Consider the following 16,448-nt stretch of genomic DNA (forward strand, 5'->3'; position numbering starts at 1 on the left):
CTAGAGTATGACAGAAACTCAGTGACAAACGCTCTTTGGTAGCACAAACAACATAGGGGTATGGTTGTCCCTGTGACTAAAGCAGAAGTGCTCTAGGAACGTACTAGGTCTTTCCTGGTCCAGTGGAATACACCACACTGGGTAAAGCAGGCCCTGGTACTACAGCTGTGGGTCTGCACTGTGCACTTTTCACTAGTGAAACAAGGAGGAACATGCAAGCCTGGAAAATTAAAGAATGAAAAAGTGATGGAAGTAGCCAAGAGAAAATGCCTCAAACAACACTGCTAAAAGCTTACCTGGAGGGATGTGCAGCTTAAAAAGCAGCTTCAGTTTGTCAGTGAAACTTCCATTATACATGACATCTGTTAGAGGAGAAAAGCAAGACGTTCCATTCAATTAGTTCTAAGCTTGGGGGGGAACCCTACTAGCATGAACACAGGAACAGCTGAGCATGACTGAAGTTGGACATGTGAGAGGAGGCTGAAGAAAAGTACTATCCCATGCAGCTGAACTTGGGTTTGTCTATCTAATGATGGATGTTTTACATGTTAACACATTTTAAACCTCCTCCTTAGTACCTAGACAAAGAGAGTCGTGTTTATTTAGCTAGAGAATCCTTCTCAGTAATGGTTAAAAATGGCAGACAGAAATGTAGGCAGAGCTGAATGCACAGAACAATGTACTTGCCATATGAGGAAATCATATCACACAGTGCTGATGTTTTGTTGGTGTTTTTGTTAAACATTTACTCCTACACAACAGCATTCTAGAATATCAGATGCGCAAAAAAAAATGTTAATGCAACATTAAGGTTGCATTTAATTCACAGCTAAATTAATAAAAAGTCAGTAAAAATTACATTAACTTGGCTGGGTTGCATGTGCTGTCTGTGTGATGATACATAGCGTGGAAAGTATTTTTCATCAGACAGACAGGTTGTGCAATATGGCCAAGTTAACACTGTTTTCAGAACCTGAACTTCTGAACTTCCTAGCTTTCGGGAATTTCATACTTAAAGTTGCATTAATATAGACCAAGCATGGAAATTTTCACCCCAATGTTTCAGAAAAATTACTAGCATGTGAAGTCCGAGGACAACAACAGAAACTGCTTTGCCCCCATTAGAGATAGAGGGCACAATCAGAGCATGCGCTAATCATTTTAAATCATTGTCAACCAGCCTAAGCAACCCCCACATCTGAAGTTATAAATATACTCTGTAAGCCGGGTGCATGTATTCGATAGTCTCATACCAAGTGCACAGGCAAATTCTTTGAAGTTTATAAGGCAATCGGAGTTTTCGTCCAGCAATCTGAACGTCCACAGTGCAAGAGAGTCCCTGTTTGCACAATGTGCCCATGGACTCAAGAGGTGATAGAGGACCCTGAACTGCTGGCAGTCGATCCGATACTGGTCCAGATATGGCAGACTGGGGTCATGGTGTCTCAGGACAGGGCTATTTGTACTCCAGTAACAGGACAGAAAATGCTCCTTCTACAAAGAAAAGGCAAAGCTTTAGACCAGGAGAAAGGAAAATTCTGCTTGGGGAAAAAAGATTTTGAATTTGTTTCCAGTGTTATTTGAGGATGACATTGTAAAGTGTATAAATTAAATCTTCCTTTTCATTGGGTTGGAACTGTGACGTTTCCTTATTAGAACTGACCCTAAATACAGACATTTTGCAAATGAGGGCATTAAAGAAAAACAGCACGTTACCTTGAATAATTCATAAAGCTCTTCCAGGTCACTAGGACTGAATTTTACATCCTGGGACACAACACGCAGCTAAAAGAAATTAAAATTAAAAAATTAAATGGTGACTTTCCCCCCTCTTTGCTCTACAGTCTTATTCCAGTGCCCTCCAAGATTTTAGCTCACATTTAAGAGGTTGTTTGAATTTTCCTACAGATGTTTTGCAGCTTACAATTAGGGAAAGAGTACAGAATCTCGACTGGAAACAAGTCAAGGACCACATACTAAACCCAAAGAGAAGAGAATAAACTCAAATCACACTACATGTGGGTGTTGATCCTACACTATAGAAACCAGAAGCCAACTCTCATATACCAGATTATTTATACTAATGCAACATGTGGCTTCAGTTATGAGGGACAAATGGCACTTTCAGTTCATGCAAACAAAGAGTTTATTTTTCATTACAGAGAGTTAGGAATTCAAGTACACAACTCCTTAATGTCAAGGGCAGCTGCAAGACCAGCATCCGCATTCACAATACGTTAACCATATCCAAGAAATACAGCAGTTATGGTCTCAGTGCTCACAATAGGTTACTGCAGCATTTACAGTGCCCAGTTACTGTAGAAAGAGGTACTAGTCTGGTTTTAATGCTAGTTACTAGGGGTCAGCCACTGAAGAAACAAGCAAGCAAAGGAAACCAACTGCAACCTTCACTCACAGTAGGGAGTTTAAATTTCCAGGGGCACGTGCAACTATGGCACCAAGAGTTAAATATACAAGTACACATGTTAAAAAGTGCTCCTTTTTATATATTGCAATACAGTTATCTCCTCAGCGGTGTTTCATTGGTGGTTTATTGGTTATTAGTACTTTGCTCCATTTCTTCCTTGCAAAACAGAATGTACAATTAAATTAAGTTATTAATCGGTTATTACTTTAGTGTTCAGTGTTTCATTGCGTCACTAATGGCTTTTTACACTATCTTATGTCTCTAAGGGAAGTGCACTAACAATTTAACAGCAGCACACAGAAATACAAATCAGCCCGTTCTGATCAGTGCAGAGAGTCACAGAAACGTAGTGCGGAGTCCTTGGAAGCCTACGGTGTTACCAATAACTAGAGCAGCAGCTCACAGATTCAAAACATCTTGGACCAAACCCCCATTTACTACAGACACCCATCAGAGAGGGATTTCAGCCTTCAAGGTGTTATTCACTGAGCTGTGAATATTCTAGGTCATCCTCATTCATTCGCTTGCATTTTCCAAGAGGGAGGAAGTCCATCCGAGGAAAGGCAACAAATGCTACTGCACATGGTCCACAGCTGCGGTCCTTTCAGGACACTTACCACATTCTGTTTTGTAGTAACTTCTAGGGTCTGGATCACATACAGCCTGTTCCTGCAGCGCATGCTCTCGACATCCTCGTATCGAATATCACCATATTTCTAGGGGGGGAAAAACCCAAACTCTGTAAAATTGAATTTCAGCTACTTCCAGCCACAGAGCTGCTCCTATATGTGGATATTTTTGCTTTTCCTGCCACTAAAATAGCAGTAAGACCAGCCGTATTGACACAAAGCAAGCCTGTGCTCTGGAAACTCACTGATGAATAAAGGTGTATCTACACTACCACTAGCCACATGCGGGTGGCCCATGCCAGCTGACTTGGGCTCGCAAGGCTCAGGTTGTGGGATTGTTTCACTGCTGTGTAGCCTTCCAGGCTTGGACTGGAGCTCGGGCTCTAGGACCCTGCAAGGTGGGAGAGTCCCAGCACTTGGGTCTCCAGCCCAGGCCCAGAAGTCTACACAGCAGTGAAACAACACTGGCACAGGCCAGCTGCAGGTTTTGCTTTGCTGTGTAGACATACTCTAAAAGACGGAGGGCAGGACTGTCCTTTTCTGTACACACCAGCACAGGGGATTAAGGGGGTGTAAGGTGCCCCCTTACCCACCCTGCAAGGGGTGGGTCCTTGTGTGTGTGGGGAAGGGGAGGAAGAAGTCATCTCTGATGGGGTGTTATACCCCTCCCACATAAAGTGGGGAGGCAGGGGTGGGTAATAAGCAGAGTCCTCCACATGCTGGCCAGCACGGTTGAACTGATGAAGGAAGACCAGTAGTAGATTACTTCCTTCCTGGAGCAAAGGGAAGGGAGGGAATTTCAACTCAGCCACAACAAGGCCCCTGTGGCAGGGCTGCTATTCAATGCCCTTTATTGGGGTAGATTGTAAATTTACAATCTAATCCTGAATAGATGCAATACATTAAGAACTACAGGCTTTTCCATGTACAAACTAAAAATTGCTCCTTTATGATTTAGCCTGAAAAGGAATGAACCTGGGAGTCCGAGTCATAAAAGGACACAAACAAAACATGGTTCTCGCACAGCATTTTTCATCTTCAGACATAGCCTTGCTCATCTTCACAACACCCAGGAGAGGCAATAACAACCGAGGCATATTTTCAAGCCCCTTACTCAGAGTTAGTCATTAGAACTGGCTGCAGGATAATTCCCTTTTGCAGCAACTTTCAAGGTTTCGAAATTTGTGTTCGTTCCACTTTGGAACAAAACCACAACCTTCTGTGGAAACAATATTGTGTTGAAATAGGCTCTTTCATCAGGAGTGTGGGAGGGGAGACCCTCACACTCTACAGCCTGGTGGTTAGGACACTGGACCAAGATGTGGGAAACTCCAGTTCAAAATACAAAACGGAGCTCTGAATGAGGCAAAGGGACTGGAAACCTGGGTCTCCCGGTCTCCGACATCCCAGGCTTTACCCTAACCACTAGACTATAACGAGTCTCAGTCTCTCTCTGGTCCTTCTTGGCAAAAATTTCATTGAAACACTTTCATGAAGCAGCATATTTTGATGAAATTTCATTTTGTCAAAAGCCCTGCACTTAGCTCTACTGGTGATCCTTTACCCAGCGAGTATTCCCACTGAGTTCTATGGCGCTGCACTCCATGAGCAAGACAGGCAGTCAGGCCTGTAACAATTTGCACCTCTGGTGCTGTCCTTCCAAGGATCTCGAAATGCTTTACAAACATTAATAAATGTTACCTCTGCTTACTTGAGAAAGTAGAAACTAGACCGATATCTCCATTTCTGAGGGAGGGAAAACTGAAGCACAGATACATTATGCGATTAGGTCAAGAGTCAGAATTAGAAGTAGAATCCCAGCTCGTAGTTCTGTGCTCAGACCACAAACCCATGCCTCTCTTCCTAACAGGAATCAAAAGACTCTGAATTTTATTCTAGTCTTCTCCACAAATTATACCATGAGCAGCTAGCTTCATGGTCAAGCTAGTGCATTTCTTCAGAAGTTGCTCTTCAGCACAAAACACTCCACCTGGTTCTCCAATGCCCTCATTAAAAATAATATGCTCTAGGCCAGGGGTTCTCAAACTGGGGGTCGGGACCCCTCAGGGGGTCACGAGGTGATTACATGGGGGATTGCAAGCTGTCAACCTCCACCCCAAACTCCGCTTTGCCACCAGCATTTATAATGGTGTTAAATATATAAAAAAGTGTTTTTAATTTATAAGGGGGGTAACATTTAGAGGCTTGCTATGTGAAAGGGGTCACCAATAAAAAAGTTTGAGAGCCACTGCTCTAGGCCTTTCATTGGCACAATAACCAGAACTGGAGTTGGAAAGGGTGTCTCATATCCATGGAAAGAAACAGGGAAAGAGAGAATGTGGATTACTCTTTTTCTCTCGTATAGCCTTTCATCCTAGATGGGCTCAGCAGAAACTGAAACCAATAAGTGCTTCAAAGTAGAGATTACAGCCTAGTTCCAAATCATCCCAAGGAAGGAAATGCCTCATACAACATCTGTGCAAGCAAGAAGAGAAAACAGAAGCTAAGTCAATTTCCTTACCAATCCAGAGAGCCACAGACCAGCAGAAGTTGAAGAAACCCAACCTCATACAGGGAGGGGGAAGAGGAAGTGGTAACAACCTAAATAGCAGATCATGGTCAATTCTGATTTGGGTATTTCCTCCCCACCAATGTCTATTTCACTGCTGTTCCAAAATATGGAGCATAGTTAACTCCTTAAATTGGCAGCTGAGATCAGAATGTCAATTTCCACCACCTCTTGCAATCTGCAGAGGTCAGAGTCTTGCATTTGTGACTGAAGTTTCTGCCTCTGCCAATTTGCCATTTGACACGAATAATGGGTTAACTTGGGGGATGCTAGCCCAACTTACTGCTTTGCCTGCCACGTTCCTGGAGGACTCCACTCCCCAGGACTGCCAACCCAGTACATTTCAGGTACAATAAAAAAGAAGTACCATAGCCTAGGAAAGGAGATTGGACAAAGCTCAGGGGACAGTCAGAGGGGATAGACTAGTGATCTGAGTGGTCTGCTGTTTCTCCAGCTTCTATGATTCTGTAACTACTTCAGCTGATGCAAAACAATTTTTAAAAAGGGCAAACAAGAAAATGCAAATACACGACAAAGCATAATACACAAAAAGAATGCACACTTCGTTTGACTCTCTGATCAGGTCGGTTATGTCGACTTTGGGGTGGTAACTCTTCGTATCGTTCAAGTTTGAAGCCTGCTGCACAGCTTGAGGCAACGGACTGTCCTTGTTGGTGACGCTGTCGAAAAATCTGCACAAAAGTGACACAGACATAATGTTAGTGAGATCCAACTGTCAAAGCAAAGTGAAATCGACAACATCTCTGAGTCTAATAAGCTGGGGAAGAAAAGAGTGGATGGAGAGGAAGCACTAGAAAGAGAACATCTGTCTGGGGGGCAAGCAAAGACTGGGTTATTTATGTGGGAAAGGAAGACTAAGATTGAATTGGGACCCTAGTCAGTCTTATTTGACCCACAGGCCTCTGCTAAATTGGGTCCTGATCTGCACGCATTCATACTTTACACATATCCTCAATAAACACTCATGGACAAGGGTAACCATAATCTACAGAGAAACAACTCCACAGAGCAATCATTTCCTATCTGCTGCTGAGAAGCAAATTACTGTGAGCCCCTTTAAAATGTATTGAACTGCTGCAGGCTGGATAAATTGTGCAAAAAAACACCCCAATGTGTTACAGCTAGGCAAAATTTTAGAAGCAGCAGTTCAAAACAAGTTTACAATTTTTGTCCTTTATCTTTAAAATGACTGTTAAGTCAGCATAACAGCAGAGTTTGGTTCCAGTTGAACTGTGTATGGGTATTGAGGAAGAAAGGATTTCACATTGATCTTATGAGTTAAAAATCAAACTCCAACCGCTCTTTATACATAAGCTTCAATAAACATAAGCTGTAAAACTACGCTTCGGTTACTAGTTTAGTTTAGGTGTTAGAATTTAAATGAGCATAGCTAGGTTCTGAAGTGACTGTTAGTCTATGTGGTTTGTTATAACAATAATTACTTTCTCCTTGCTAAAACATTCAATGGCTTCTAACACCATTTAAACATATAATATGCTAAAGCTCTGGCTGAAACCATCTAAAGTCAGGACATTCATAACTATAAGTCTCCCTACGGTTGCTGTACACTAAATAAGTCTCAGTGTTCATATGGTACAGTGTGTGCACCGTTTTACTACTCTGAGGCACACTGACAGAGAAGGAGGTCAGCTAGGATATCTGAATTTAGGAAGGTGCTCCTGCCTACAGTGTGTCAATTAAGAATGCATTTAAACATGCATATTTAGTGACAAAAATATAATACAGAGCAATATGAGAAGGGCAATTATCTTGCCTTGATTGTTTTCCAGGTAAAATTTTTTGCCCCGTTTGAAATATTAACTCTTAACTATGGAGGAGCCAGTAGGCATTGCTATAAGAACACAATTAAAGGGTCACATTGTTACTAACCTGACGTCTGAATTATCTGAGACATTTTAGTATTCTCTGGGATGCTTGGTTGTTGTGGAAAGGCAGGTCGGTAGGGGGTTATAAATGCTCAAGTGTAGGTTTTGTATCCATTTTAAACAGTACAAAGTTCTTATGATTTTAGAAGAAGAGGTAACAACTAAGGCTGAGATTTTCAGAGGAGCCTAATGGAGTTGAGCACCCAAATCCCAGTGGATTTCAGTGTGAGCTGAAGACTTAACTCCCTTGGCTCCTTTGAAATTCCCAGCCTAATGATTTCTCAGCCATTTCTAAGAGGCAAATCTACTTGTAAGTATATATCTTTCCAAGTTGCATTTAGAAATGATGAATACACCGATACCTGTTTAGAACAGTCACTGCCTCTGCATCATCCTTACAGGTCAGCAGCTTGTCCATGTTGTAGTCCAGTACCGCCAGACCCAGCTGCAAGATTGCCTTTATCCCATCGTAGAAGAAACAGTCTACCACACTGACTGCACTTTCAATGGGCAGCACGCTGATAAAGAGGGTAAGAAACCAGGAGAGAGAGACGGACGAGAAGAACGTCATGTCTGTCATGTGGTCCGTCAGCTGAGACAGGTGATCCCTGATGAGTTCCTCAAACACTGCCTGATCCACCAAGGCCCCTGCAGGAGGACAAAGAAACAGCCACCCAAATCTTAATATAGGAAATAAAGCAGCAGACATTTCCAGGAATCAGGCTCACACACAACCATACCTTCGTTATAAAACAGGTCAAGCTGCTGCCATGGTATGACAAAGAATAACATGAGCAGGTCTGGGTGTGCGGCTATACCAAACACCTGCATGACCCGAGTATGTTAGGAGCCATCAAGACAACGTGTGAGTATCTAGCATAACTGCACACCAAGTAGTATGTTATTGCTTTTGATAGTACATAGTCAGCTCCGTTGCTCCTCCTATGTAGTCAATGTCCCTTTTTTGCAACAGGGGAGAGAAAACCTTAAAAAAAACACCCCCGAAACATTGGCCAGCAGAATCAGGGACAAGTATACAAATCCAGGAAAACGGTAATATGGTACAAGTTATAATATTTCCTGAATAGTTTCTCAACAGCAATAGCTCAGGAATAAAAAGCTACATTAATTCATGCACAAACAGGAATATTCCTGTTTATTTTCAACTCGTCTTTCTAAACTACAGCAGTGAACTAAATCCAGCATTTCCCCCATATCCAAACTTTAGCTAGTTCTTCACTTCTGTTTCAAGATGTGATTGTTACGTTTATTTTTAAAAAAACTGATAGAAGACAGAAACATATTACCAATGATTCGACGATTGAAATAATCAGGTAACATTCTTTCACACACAGCAACCAATAGCCAGAAAGCTTCTTCTTCTTTAGCGTAAAGTAGCAGCACCGATGTCAAAATATTCATTGCCTACAACATTCCATCCAGGCAAGGAAAGACAGTAAGAGCATGCAGTGCATTTCAGGTTTGCTGCATGTTATAATTATATATATTTTAAAGCATAGTTTACATTGCATCATTTTACAGCTCAGTTGGGGTAAGCTGCAACTATATCCCGTACCAGACCTATGCAGCAACACAGTTAAAATGCCTGGTATAACATTTAAGCTATATAAGGTAGATTTATAATGTCAACCTAGCATAAATCCAAGATTTACAGCAGATAAAATAATGTCACAGGCACGGGCAGAACTTGGTGACAAACCCTATATAAAAGTCAATGTTGTATAATGTTTTGAAATTTATACCACAAGTAAACCACTGAAGCAAGAAACCCCAGGGATTTATGTGACGAGTTTATGAGGTGTGGCATCACAATACTGGTACCAAATATTAGTGTTACTGATGTTTAGAAGACCCATACACATGATCTCAAGAGTATTCTACCTGACAGTATCCAATCTTGGGATTCCTGTACGCATAGGCTGTAAGAACTCTCCTGAGTGCGGAAATACCAGTGTCGCTCTGAAAGGCTGGATGCTCAGGTAGGGAGCGACGCAAATCTCGTTCAATTTCATCAGTAGCCAAAGTGCATGTTCCTAGGGACTTTTCCACCAGTTCAGTGTAATAGCCGGGGTTTGTAGCCATGTCATTAACAGCACCTGCCAATGTGTTTTATTGCACAGCATTAGAAGACAGAAAGAGTGGAATATCTACATCATTTCTTTGCAATATGTCTAATAGCTTTTATTGAAGTTATATGGCTTATGATGGAGCCTTGGGGGCCAAATCCCCAGGCCATTACTCCAATATGATATCAGAGTAACACTTTTGAAATCAATAGGGTTACACTGGAATTACAGGAGTAGCAAAGTAGAAAACTAGGCTCAAGGTAGATAAGGTGGTAGGTTATTTTCTATTATAAATCAGATTTTGACCCTGAGTTCTCTCTTGATTTCCACAAAAAAGCCCCCATTCCATCTGTCATTTTACAAATGTTTTCTGGTAGAGTCAATGTTTTTCTTCCCTGCAAAGTTGGTAGTGGACTGACCAAACCATTTATGAGAGAAGTACTTTTTGAAAATGGGTCACATTTGGATCATTCTAAGATTTTCATGCCATCACATACCATAGGTGCTCAGATACAAAACTGATGAGTGAAGAATAAATGTACAGATAGATACTTCAACAACAGTTAGCAACTACAAATCTCTTGCATTCAGAACTACTCAGCATGAGCTAAAACATGCTAGATAAATTACTTTTAAAATTGTTGTCATAAACCGAACCTCTAGAAGAGTTGCAAAATCACCTCTGAAATTGGGGTAAATAGTCTTGTGTGGTCAAGGCACTGGATGCAAAGTCAGACAGATCTGTACTCAATTCCTGGCTCTGCCACAGACTTCTTATGCAACCTTGAGCAAGTCATTCGGGTGACTGTCTCATGTGCTGAAGTCAATGGGAGCTGCAGGAGCTCAGGGCCTCTAAAAATCAGTGACTTAATCGCTCCGTGCTTCAGTTCCCCATCTGTACAATACAGATTATAATACTTCCCTATTTCGTAAGTGTGTTGCTAGGATAAATTAATTAGTGTTTGTGAAGCATTCTAATACAGCTATTACACCACAGGGATGAAGGCCATAAAAGTACCTTTGTAACTTTCACGAGAGATTACGTGCATCTTTAGGAACACTGCAAGTGAAGCACGTGATGTTTGTAAGCTCTGTACTTTGGTTCAAGGGGCCTAGTCTAGAAAACAGTTGCAAAGATGGGGCAAATTCTCTGCTACAGAAACTATTAGTTTGTAAAGCTGCCATCCCTGACAAAAGATTTAAAGCCGGTTTAGCAAATATGTTTTTCCTGCTATGTGAGGACACAGTCTTAAAGGGTATGTCTACACTGTATCTGGGAGCGAGTGTCCCAGCCCGGGTAGACAGACTCATGCTAGCAAGACTCAAGCTAGTGCACTAAAAATAGCAATGTGGACATTCCGGCTTGGGACAGAAGCTCGGGCTCAAACCTACCCCACCCTATAGGCACCAGAACCCAAGCTCCAGACCAAGCCAGAACGTCCACACTGCTATTTTTAGTATGCTATCTCGAGCCAGGCTAGAGAGAATCTGTCCACCCAGGATCCCAGTTGCAGTACACACATACACAGAGTGGTTTTTCCAACCTAACTGTCCCCTTGAACTTTAAGGATACAGCATGTACCCTATCACCAAGGAAACAAACAACATTTTTACCTCTACAATTTTAAAAGCAGTTGGAGTCAGCAGCTCTGATTTCCAACAGTAAAGACTGCAGATTTGGTTTGGTTTTAATTCCCTGCATAAAAGCAAGATCCTTATCTACTTCTGGCAGAGAACAGCAGTTTATGAAGCAGTGTGTTTGATCGTTGACTAGAATATTTCTGTAGTACAAATCCATAAAATTATTTCATGCTAATTACTATTCAATACCTGAGAAGAGCAGCCAGAGCTCTCCTCGTAAGGTCTCTGGGATCCCTCTTAAAACTAGATCTCGAGTCTTCTTTGTCCGAAACATGCTCACGCCACGTCCACATTCTACAAAGAGGATGTTCCAGGACTGCTCTTTCATTTTTTCTTTCAACTATCAAAACAAAAACAAAAGCCCATTAAGCATAATGAAAAAGTCTGCTCACACATTAAGAAGTATCAGGTTAAATTTTGCTCTCGGTAATACCAGTATAAATTGAGAGCGACAGAACGGATATCAGGAGTGTTACTCTGGATTTACACTGGTGTAAATGGAAACAGAATCTGACCTACTGAATACAGAGTAACTTATGTAGACTTTCACCCCCTTAAAATATTTGGTCTATATTGTCTGATATTGCAAAAAGTTTATCAATATGCAGACAGCCCAGCCCGTTTCTTCATCTTTGACACTATCAATGAGTCTACATAATTCTCAAATGTACAGGAAGTGATACAGTTCCAGAAAGGATTAACAGTGCAAGGGAGCAACACAGCTAACCAGTGGGTATGATGGTGCAGACAGGTGCTGGGAAAGCCTGCCCACAAAGTTCTCCCAAATGCTCCAAAAAACATTGTCAACACAACACCTAGGCCACCACTGCCATTCCAGTGCTGGACTTCAGAATGGACTAAATTATGGTTTTGTGATGTTCACCAGGGACTCGAATGAGATCGACAAATCTGTGAGACTCTGTACTTGGTCTCCACAGGCACAAGTCTAGTTTGTTAACCTACTGTGTACTCCCTTAGCCCCTTTTAAAATTAATTTTAGCCCATTAAAGCAGCTCTTTAACTTGCTTTATTTTGTAAAAATATCCAAGTTCTCCTATAGTCCATTCATTTCCTGTCCTGACAGAAGCAGCTAAGTCAAAGCGGTCAGTATAAAACAGCTAAGAACAAGCAGAATCTTAAAGGCTATAGTTATAAAGTAATTAAGCACTGGCTGCTGTTGAATGTTTCAGGTAGATTTTGGTAGAAAGCACCATCTGTTCTGCTTCATGTACCAGGAATGCCCTAAGGGTAAGACTTTGTTGATTTTAACAGAAACTGATGGACAAGAACAGCAGAAACGTGTAGCAGAGGATCAGAATCCAAAGAATTAAATAGCCGGGCTAATTAAGAAACATGATGAATTATATCAAAAGGTATTTTTCATTTTAAAATAATCCTTTTAGAAATAAATCATTCTGTTTAGTATTTTTGTAAATAAAAATGGTCACAAGAGTATGTAACACACCCCCTGGCTGGGCAGTCATAGCTTGATGCAGTGGGTGACCTATTCACCTCATTATGATACCTCCTGCAACATTTTCTCATACTTACAATGTAATAACATAGGAAGGTAGAATGTCCCTTTTAAAGGTCATACCCAGTACAAAGGCTGTGACTAGGTGACCATGGACCCACATCTTCCCATTTGACACTACGATACCAACAACCCGTTTGGTGCTCGATCCTTCACCATTCAAATCAAAGGGAAGTTTTCCATTGACTCAGATGAGAGCAAGATCAAGCCCTTAAGCGCCAGCAGTGCCTCCAACAACTTGTGTCCCCACTCATGCTCTTGTGGGACCTAGCAAACTCAAAATTCTCAGCATTGCCCAACTTCTTCCTTGGCAATGACAGAGATGGGGCCCTCTCTCCAACTACTCTCTGGCAGATTGGACTCTGGAAATTTTAAGGCTGGCCTTGGCTACAACTCTATGATGCCATGAACAAAACAAGACAAACTGAAGAAATTTAGCTCAGCTCAATTAATTTTGGACCATCCCACTGAAGTTAAGTACTAATGACACTGGTGGACACTCTCAGTGGTGCTGAGTGGCTTTAAACTCCTTTGGATACTGCACAGCACCTTGCAATATTGAAAATTTAAGGCTCAAAAGAATTATCTAATTATGGTGTTGCTCCGATTGAAATCAGGGTCACACTCCCATTTATTACAATGAGAGAGAGTCTGGACCTTCCCTGTTAATTCAAGGGTTGCTATACCGCAGCAGGAAGACTTTGTACAAGAAACTGATTAACTTTACAGAATACTGTATGTTAGCACCAAACGTGCTGGATTTTAACAAAGAAGAACAAGCATTTTCAGTAGAAATAAAATATAACCAAACCCACAATGGAGAACATGCCATTTAAGTAACTAAGGCTACATCCTCTCTACGGGGGGTTCGATTTAAGATACGCAAATTCAGATACGCGAATAGCATAGCTGAATTCGACGTATTGGAGCCGACTTACCCCGCTGTGAGGACGGCGGCAAATCGACCTCCGTGGCTCCCCAGTCGACGGCGCTTACTCCTACCTCCGCTGGTGGAGTAGAAGCGTCGATTCGGGGATCGACTGTCGCGTCCCAATGAGACGCGATAATTCAATCCCCGAGAGAGCTTAGACCTGCCCTAAGCTACTAGTAGAATACAAAGCTTCTGTAATTTGTTAACTTTATCTTCGTTTCATTTCCAACACTTACTTGAATGATTGTGGTAAAGCCCTTTGAGGGCCCTTTGACAGCAAACTGCCCCAGGAAAGATTTGCCCCTTGGAAAGTCTGTATGGTGTGAAGAGACTGACAGTAAAACGAGTGAATAGAGGCCAGGAAAGTTTGCCAGGGGGAAAAAAAAATGTCACAGCATTAGCTAGGCTCTGCTATGAAGAAGCTTGCAGGAAGAGTAACGTCTACCACCAGTATGTTTTCACATCAGTCCATAGGGGAGATGAGAGAATTTAATATTTAAAACCCAAAGAGGTGATCTCTGTGTTTAAAAGTTAGATGCTCAATATAGCTCCCTCTGGAATTCTATTGCAGTTTTCCATGTCTCACGCATGTGTCTCTACATAAAAAGTCTTTGTAACTTGGGCTAATTTTAGAACACCTTGCACTATTTTTTATTAGATCTCGTTGAAAAATAAGAAATTCTTCTCAGTGGAGCAATTCGGTAGAATGAGATTTAGCTTTTGGGGTAGGGAAAAGATGAGGAAAACAGGAAGTCGAATGAGAGAATGAGAGTAACAGAAGGAATCGGAACAAGAAAAATGGGGAGGAAGAAAGGAATGAGGAAGTAGCAGTAGGATCCAGATGGATCACGAGGGATCAGTTGCCTCCTGTCTTAATCTTTTCTTTGTGTAATGAACCTAGTTCAAAGGTTTGAACAAATTGTGGAAGGTGTATTGAGACCCTGATGCTGCAAAGTACTTAAGCATGTTAGTAGTCTCACTGAAGTCAGTGAGGCTACTCATGTGATTGAAGTTAGACACTTTAATCCTGGGAAATTCTGCGCCACTGTGCAATGCAGAATTTGCACAGAATTAATGTTCTCTGCAGAATTTCATGTTTCCAATGCGGAACTGGGGCTGCAGAGCTGCCAGCCGCCAGTAGGTGGCTGCTGTACTCTGCAGAGTCTGGCTCTCCAGTGTGCAGTGAGCGGAGCACCCAGCCTGGTGGGGATGTAGGCTCTGCATGCTCTGGCTGCCCAGCGTGATCCTCATCTGCCCAACTACGGGAGAGGGCCTGGGAGACCGCACTCTGTCTAGGGTGAGAAAGGGCAGGGCTGCACTGCATCCCCTGGAGGGACAGTAAAGAAGCTGGGGGGAGGTAAAGGCTCTGGGCGGAGTGAGGTACAGGTGTCTGGGCCACGGTGCCCCATGGCTGGGCTCTAGGGAAAGAGGGGTGCAGGTGTTTGGGCTCTGGGGGGCCCCACATGGCACTCTCCAATATCCCCCAACTGGAACTGGGTTATTGTATGGGATTTCTTTAACTCTCTACTCCTTAGGGAATCTTTTTTTTTTTTTTTTTGGTCTGCATTGTTGACATACTTGTTGACAGGTATTTTAAAATAAATTATCCAAATAATTGAAACTGGAGTGATTATATTGTGTTCTTTTAACAAATCAAATATGCAGAATTTTAAAATACTGTGCATAGAATTTTTAGGTGCAGAATTCCTGCAGGAGTAGGCACTTGCTTACTTATATCACTAAATCATGGCCTATTGGTTTAAATCATTTGCTTTCAACATACCACAAATTGTTCCTTACTTACCATAATAATAATCATACTTCGCTCTTACATAGATAAAGCAATATGTTCTACAAACCTGGCAGGCAAAACAGGTTGTTCTGATTTTCCCATTTATCACCCTTTGTTGTGTTATCCTAGTTTGACAGATCTGGAACAGCGTTGGGAATGGGAACTGGAAAGCATGTCAGAGGTACAACTGAGGCATCAACACCTTTATCATGCTGTGCTTCCTTGATCTTTCCTGTCCTGAGGTTTATTTATTGATAAACAGTGTTCTTCAGTACTGAACTGTACTGAAGAACAGTGCCAAATAAACAGTACTAAAGATGAATTAATAACAAGAAAATATAAAGCAGGTGGAAATCTGGGCTAGTTTGAGTAGCTGAACTGATGGCTGAAAATTTGTAGCTCTATAAAAGTACAGACTGGATTAAATATTTATCTGCCATGCAACTGGAGAACAATTTCATATGTTGGCTACTTTCTTTCAAAACACAAGGATACATTTCTCCTGAAATCCAGTTGAACCTCAGTACCGCATGAGTAAAGCCTACTTGCATGAGTAGGAGTTGGCAGTTTCAGTTCCCTACTCAGGCAGAACTGAAGTGATGGAGTAAGTAATGAGTGCTGGATAGGACCCTTTGAAAACCACAAGACTTATACACTACAAATTAACTCAATTATGAACTCTGCAATCTTAGGGGCAGAGAGATTAATGAGTAGGTAACCCAGTACATGAGCTCTTTCCACAGTCTGGGGAAAGTGTTTGCACTGCCACTGCATTTTGTATAAGCAGCACTGAGAATTTATTAAAGCACTTAAAAATGATCTGCAAAAGGGAAAAGAAATGGGAACTGAAGAGTTTGGGTTCTCCATATCTTCCAGACAAAACGTTTTTTTTTCTTTTAAATATCAGAAATGCCATGTGTGGTCTTCCCT

General features: G+C 41.8%; 1 protein-coding gene across 2 annotated transcripts in view; it reads right to left on the reverse strand.

Annotated features, from left to right (window-relative positions):
• TBC1D8B (TBC1 domain family member 8B) overlaps positions 1–16,448 on the reverse strand; it is a 61,918-nt gene that overhangs the window by 10,393 nt on the left and 35,077 nt on the right. For both annotated transcript variants that reach the window (XM_034780981.1, XM_034780980.1), the window contains exons 9-17: positions 11,451–11,601; positions 9,436–9,650; positions 8,841–8,958; positions 7,896–8,181; positions 6,189–6,318; positions 3,046–3,144; positions 1,717–1,785; positions 1,254–1,494; positions 297–362 (exon numbers count right to left, since the gene is read on the reverse strand). In XM_034780981.1, the coding sequence (XP_034636872.1) occupies positions 297–362; positions 1,254–1,494; positions 1,717–1,785; positions 3,046–3,144; positions 6,189–6,318; positions 7,896–8,181; positions 8,841–8,958; positions 9,436–9,650; positions 11,451–11,601 (1,375 nt within the window). The remainder of the gene's footprint in view (positions 1–296; positions 363–1,253; positions 1,495–1,716; positions 1,786–3,045; positions 3,145–6,188; positions 6,319–7,895; positions 8,182–8,840; positions 8,959–9,435; positions 9,651–11,450; positions 11,602–16,448) is intronic.

This window comes from Trachemys scripta, chromosome 9 (genome assembly GCF_013100865.1).
Source record: "Trachemys scripta elegans isolate TJP31775 chromosome 9, CAS_Tse_1.0, whole genome shotgun sequence".
NCBI lineage: Eukaryota > Metazoa > Chordata > Testudines > Emydidae > Trachemys > Trachemys scripta.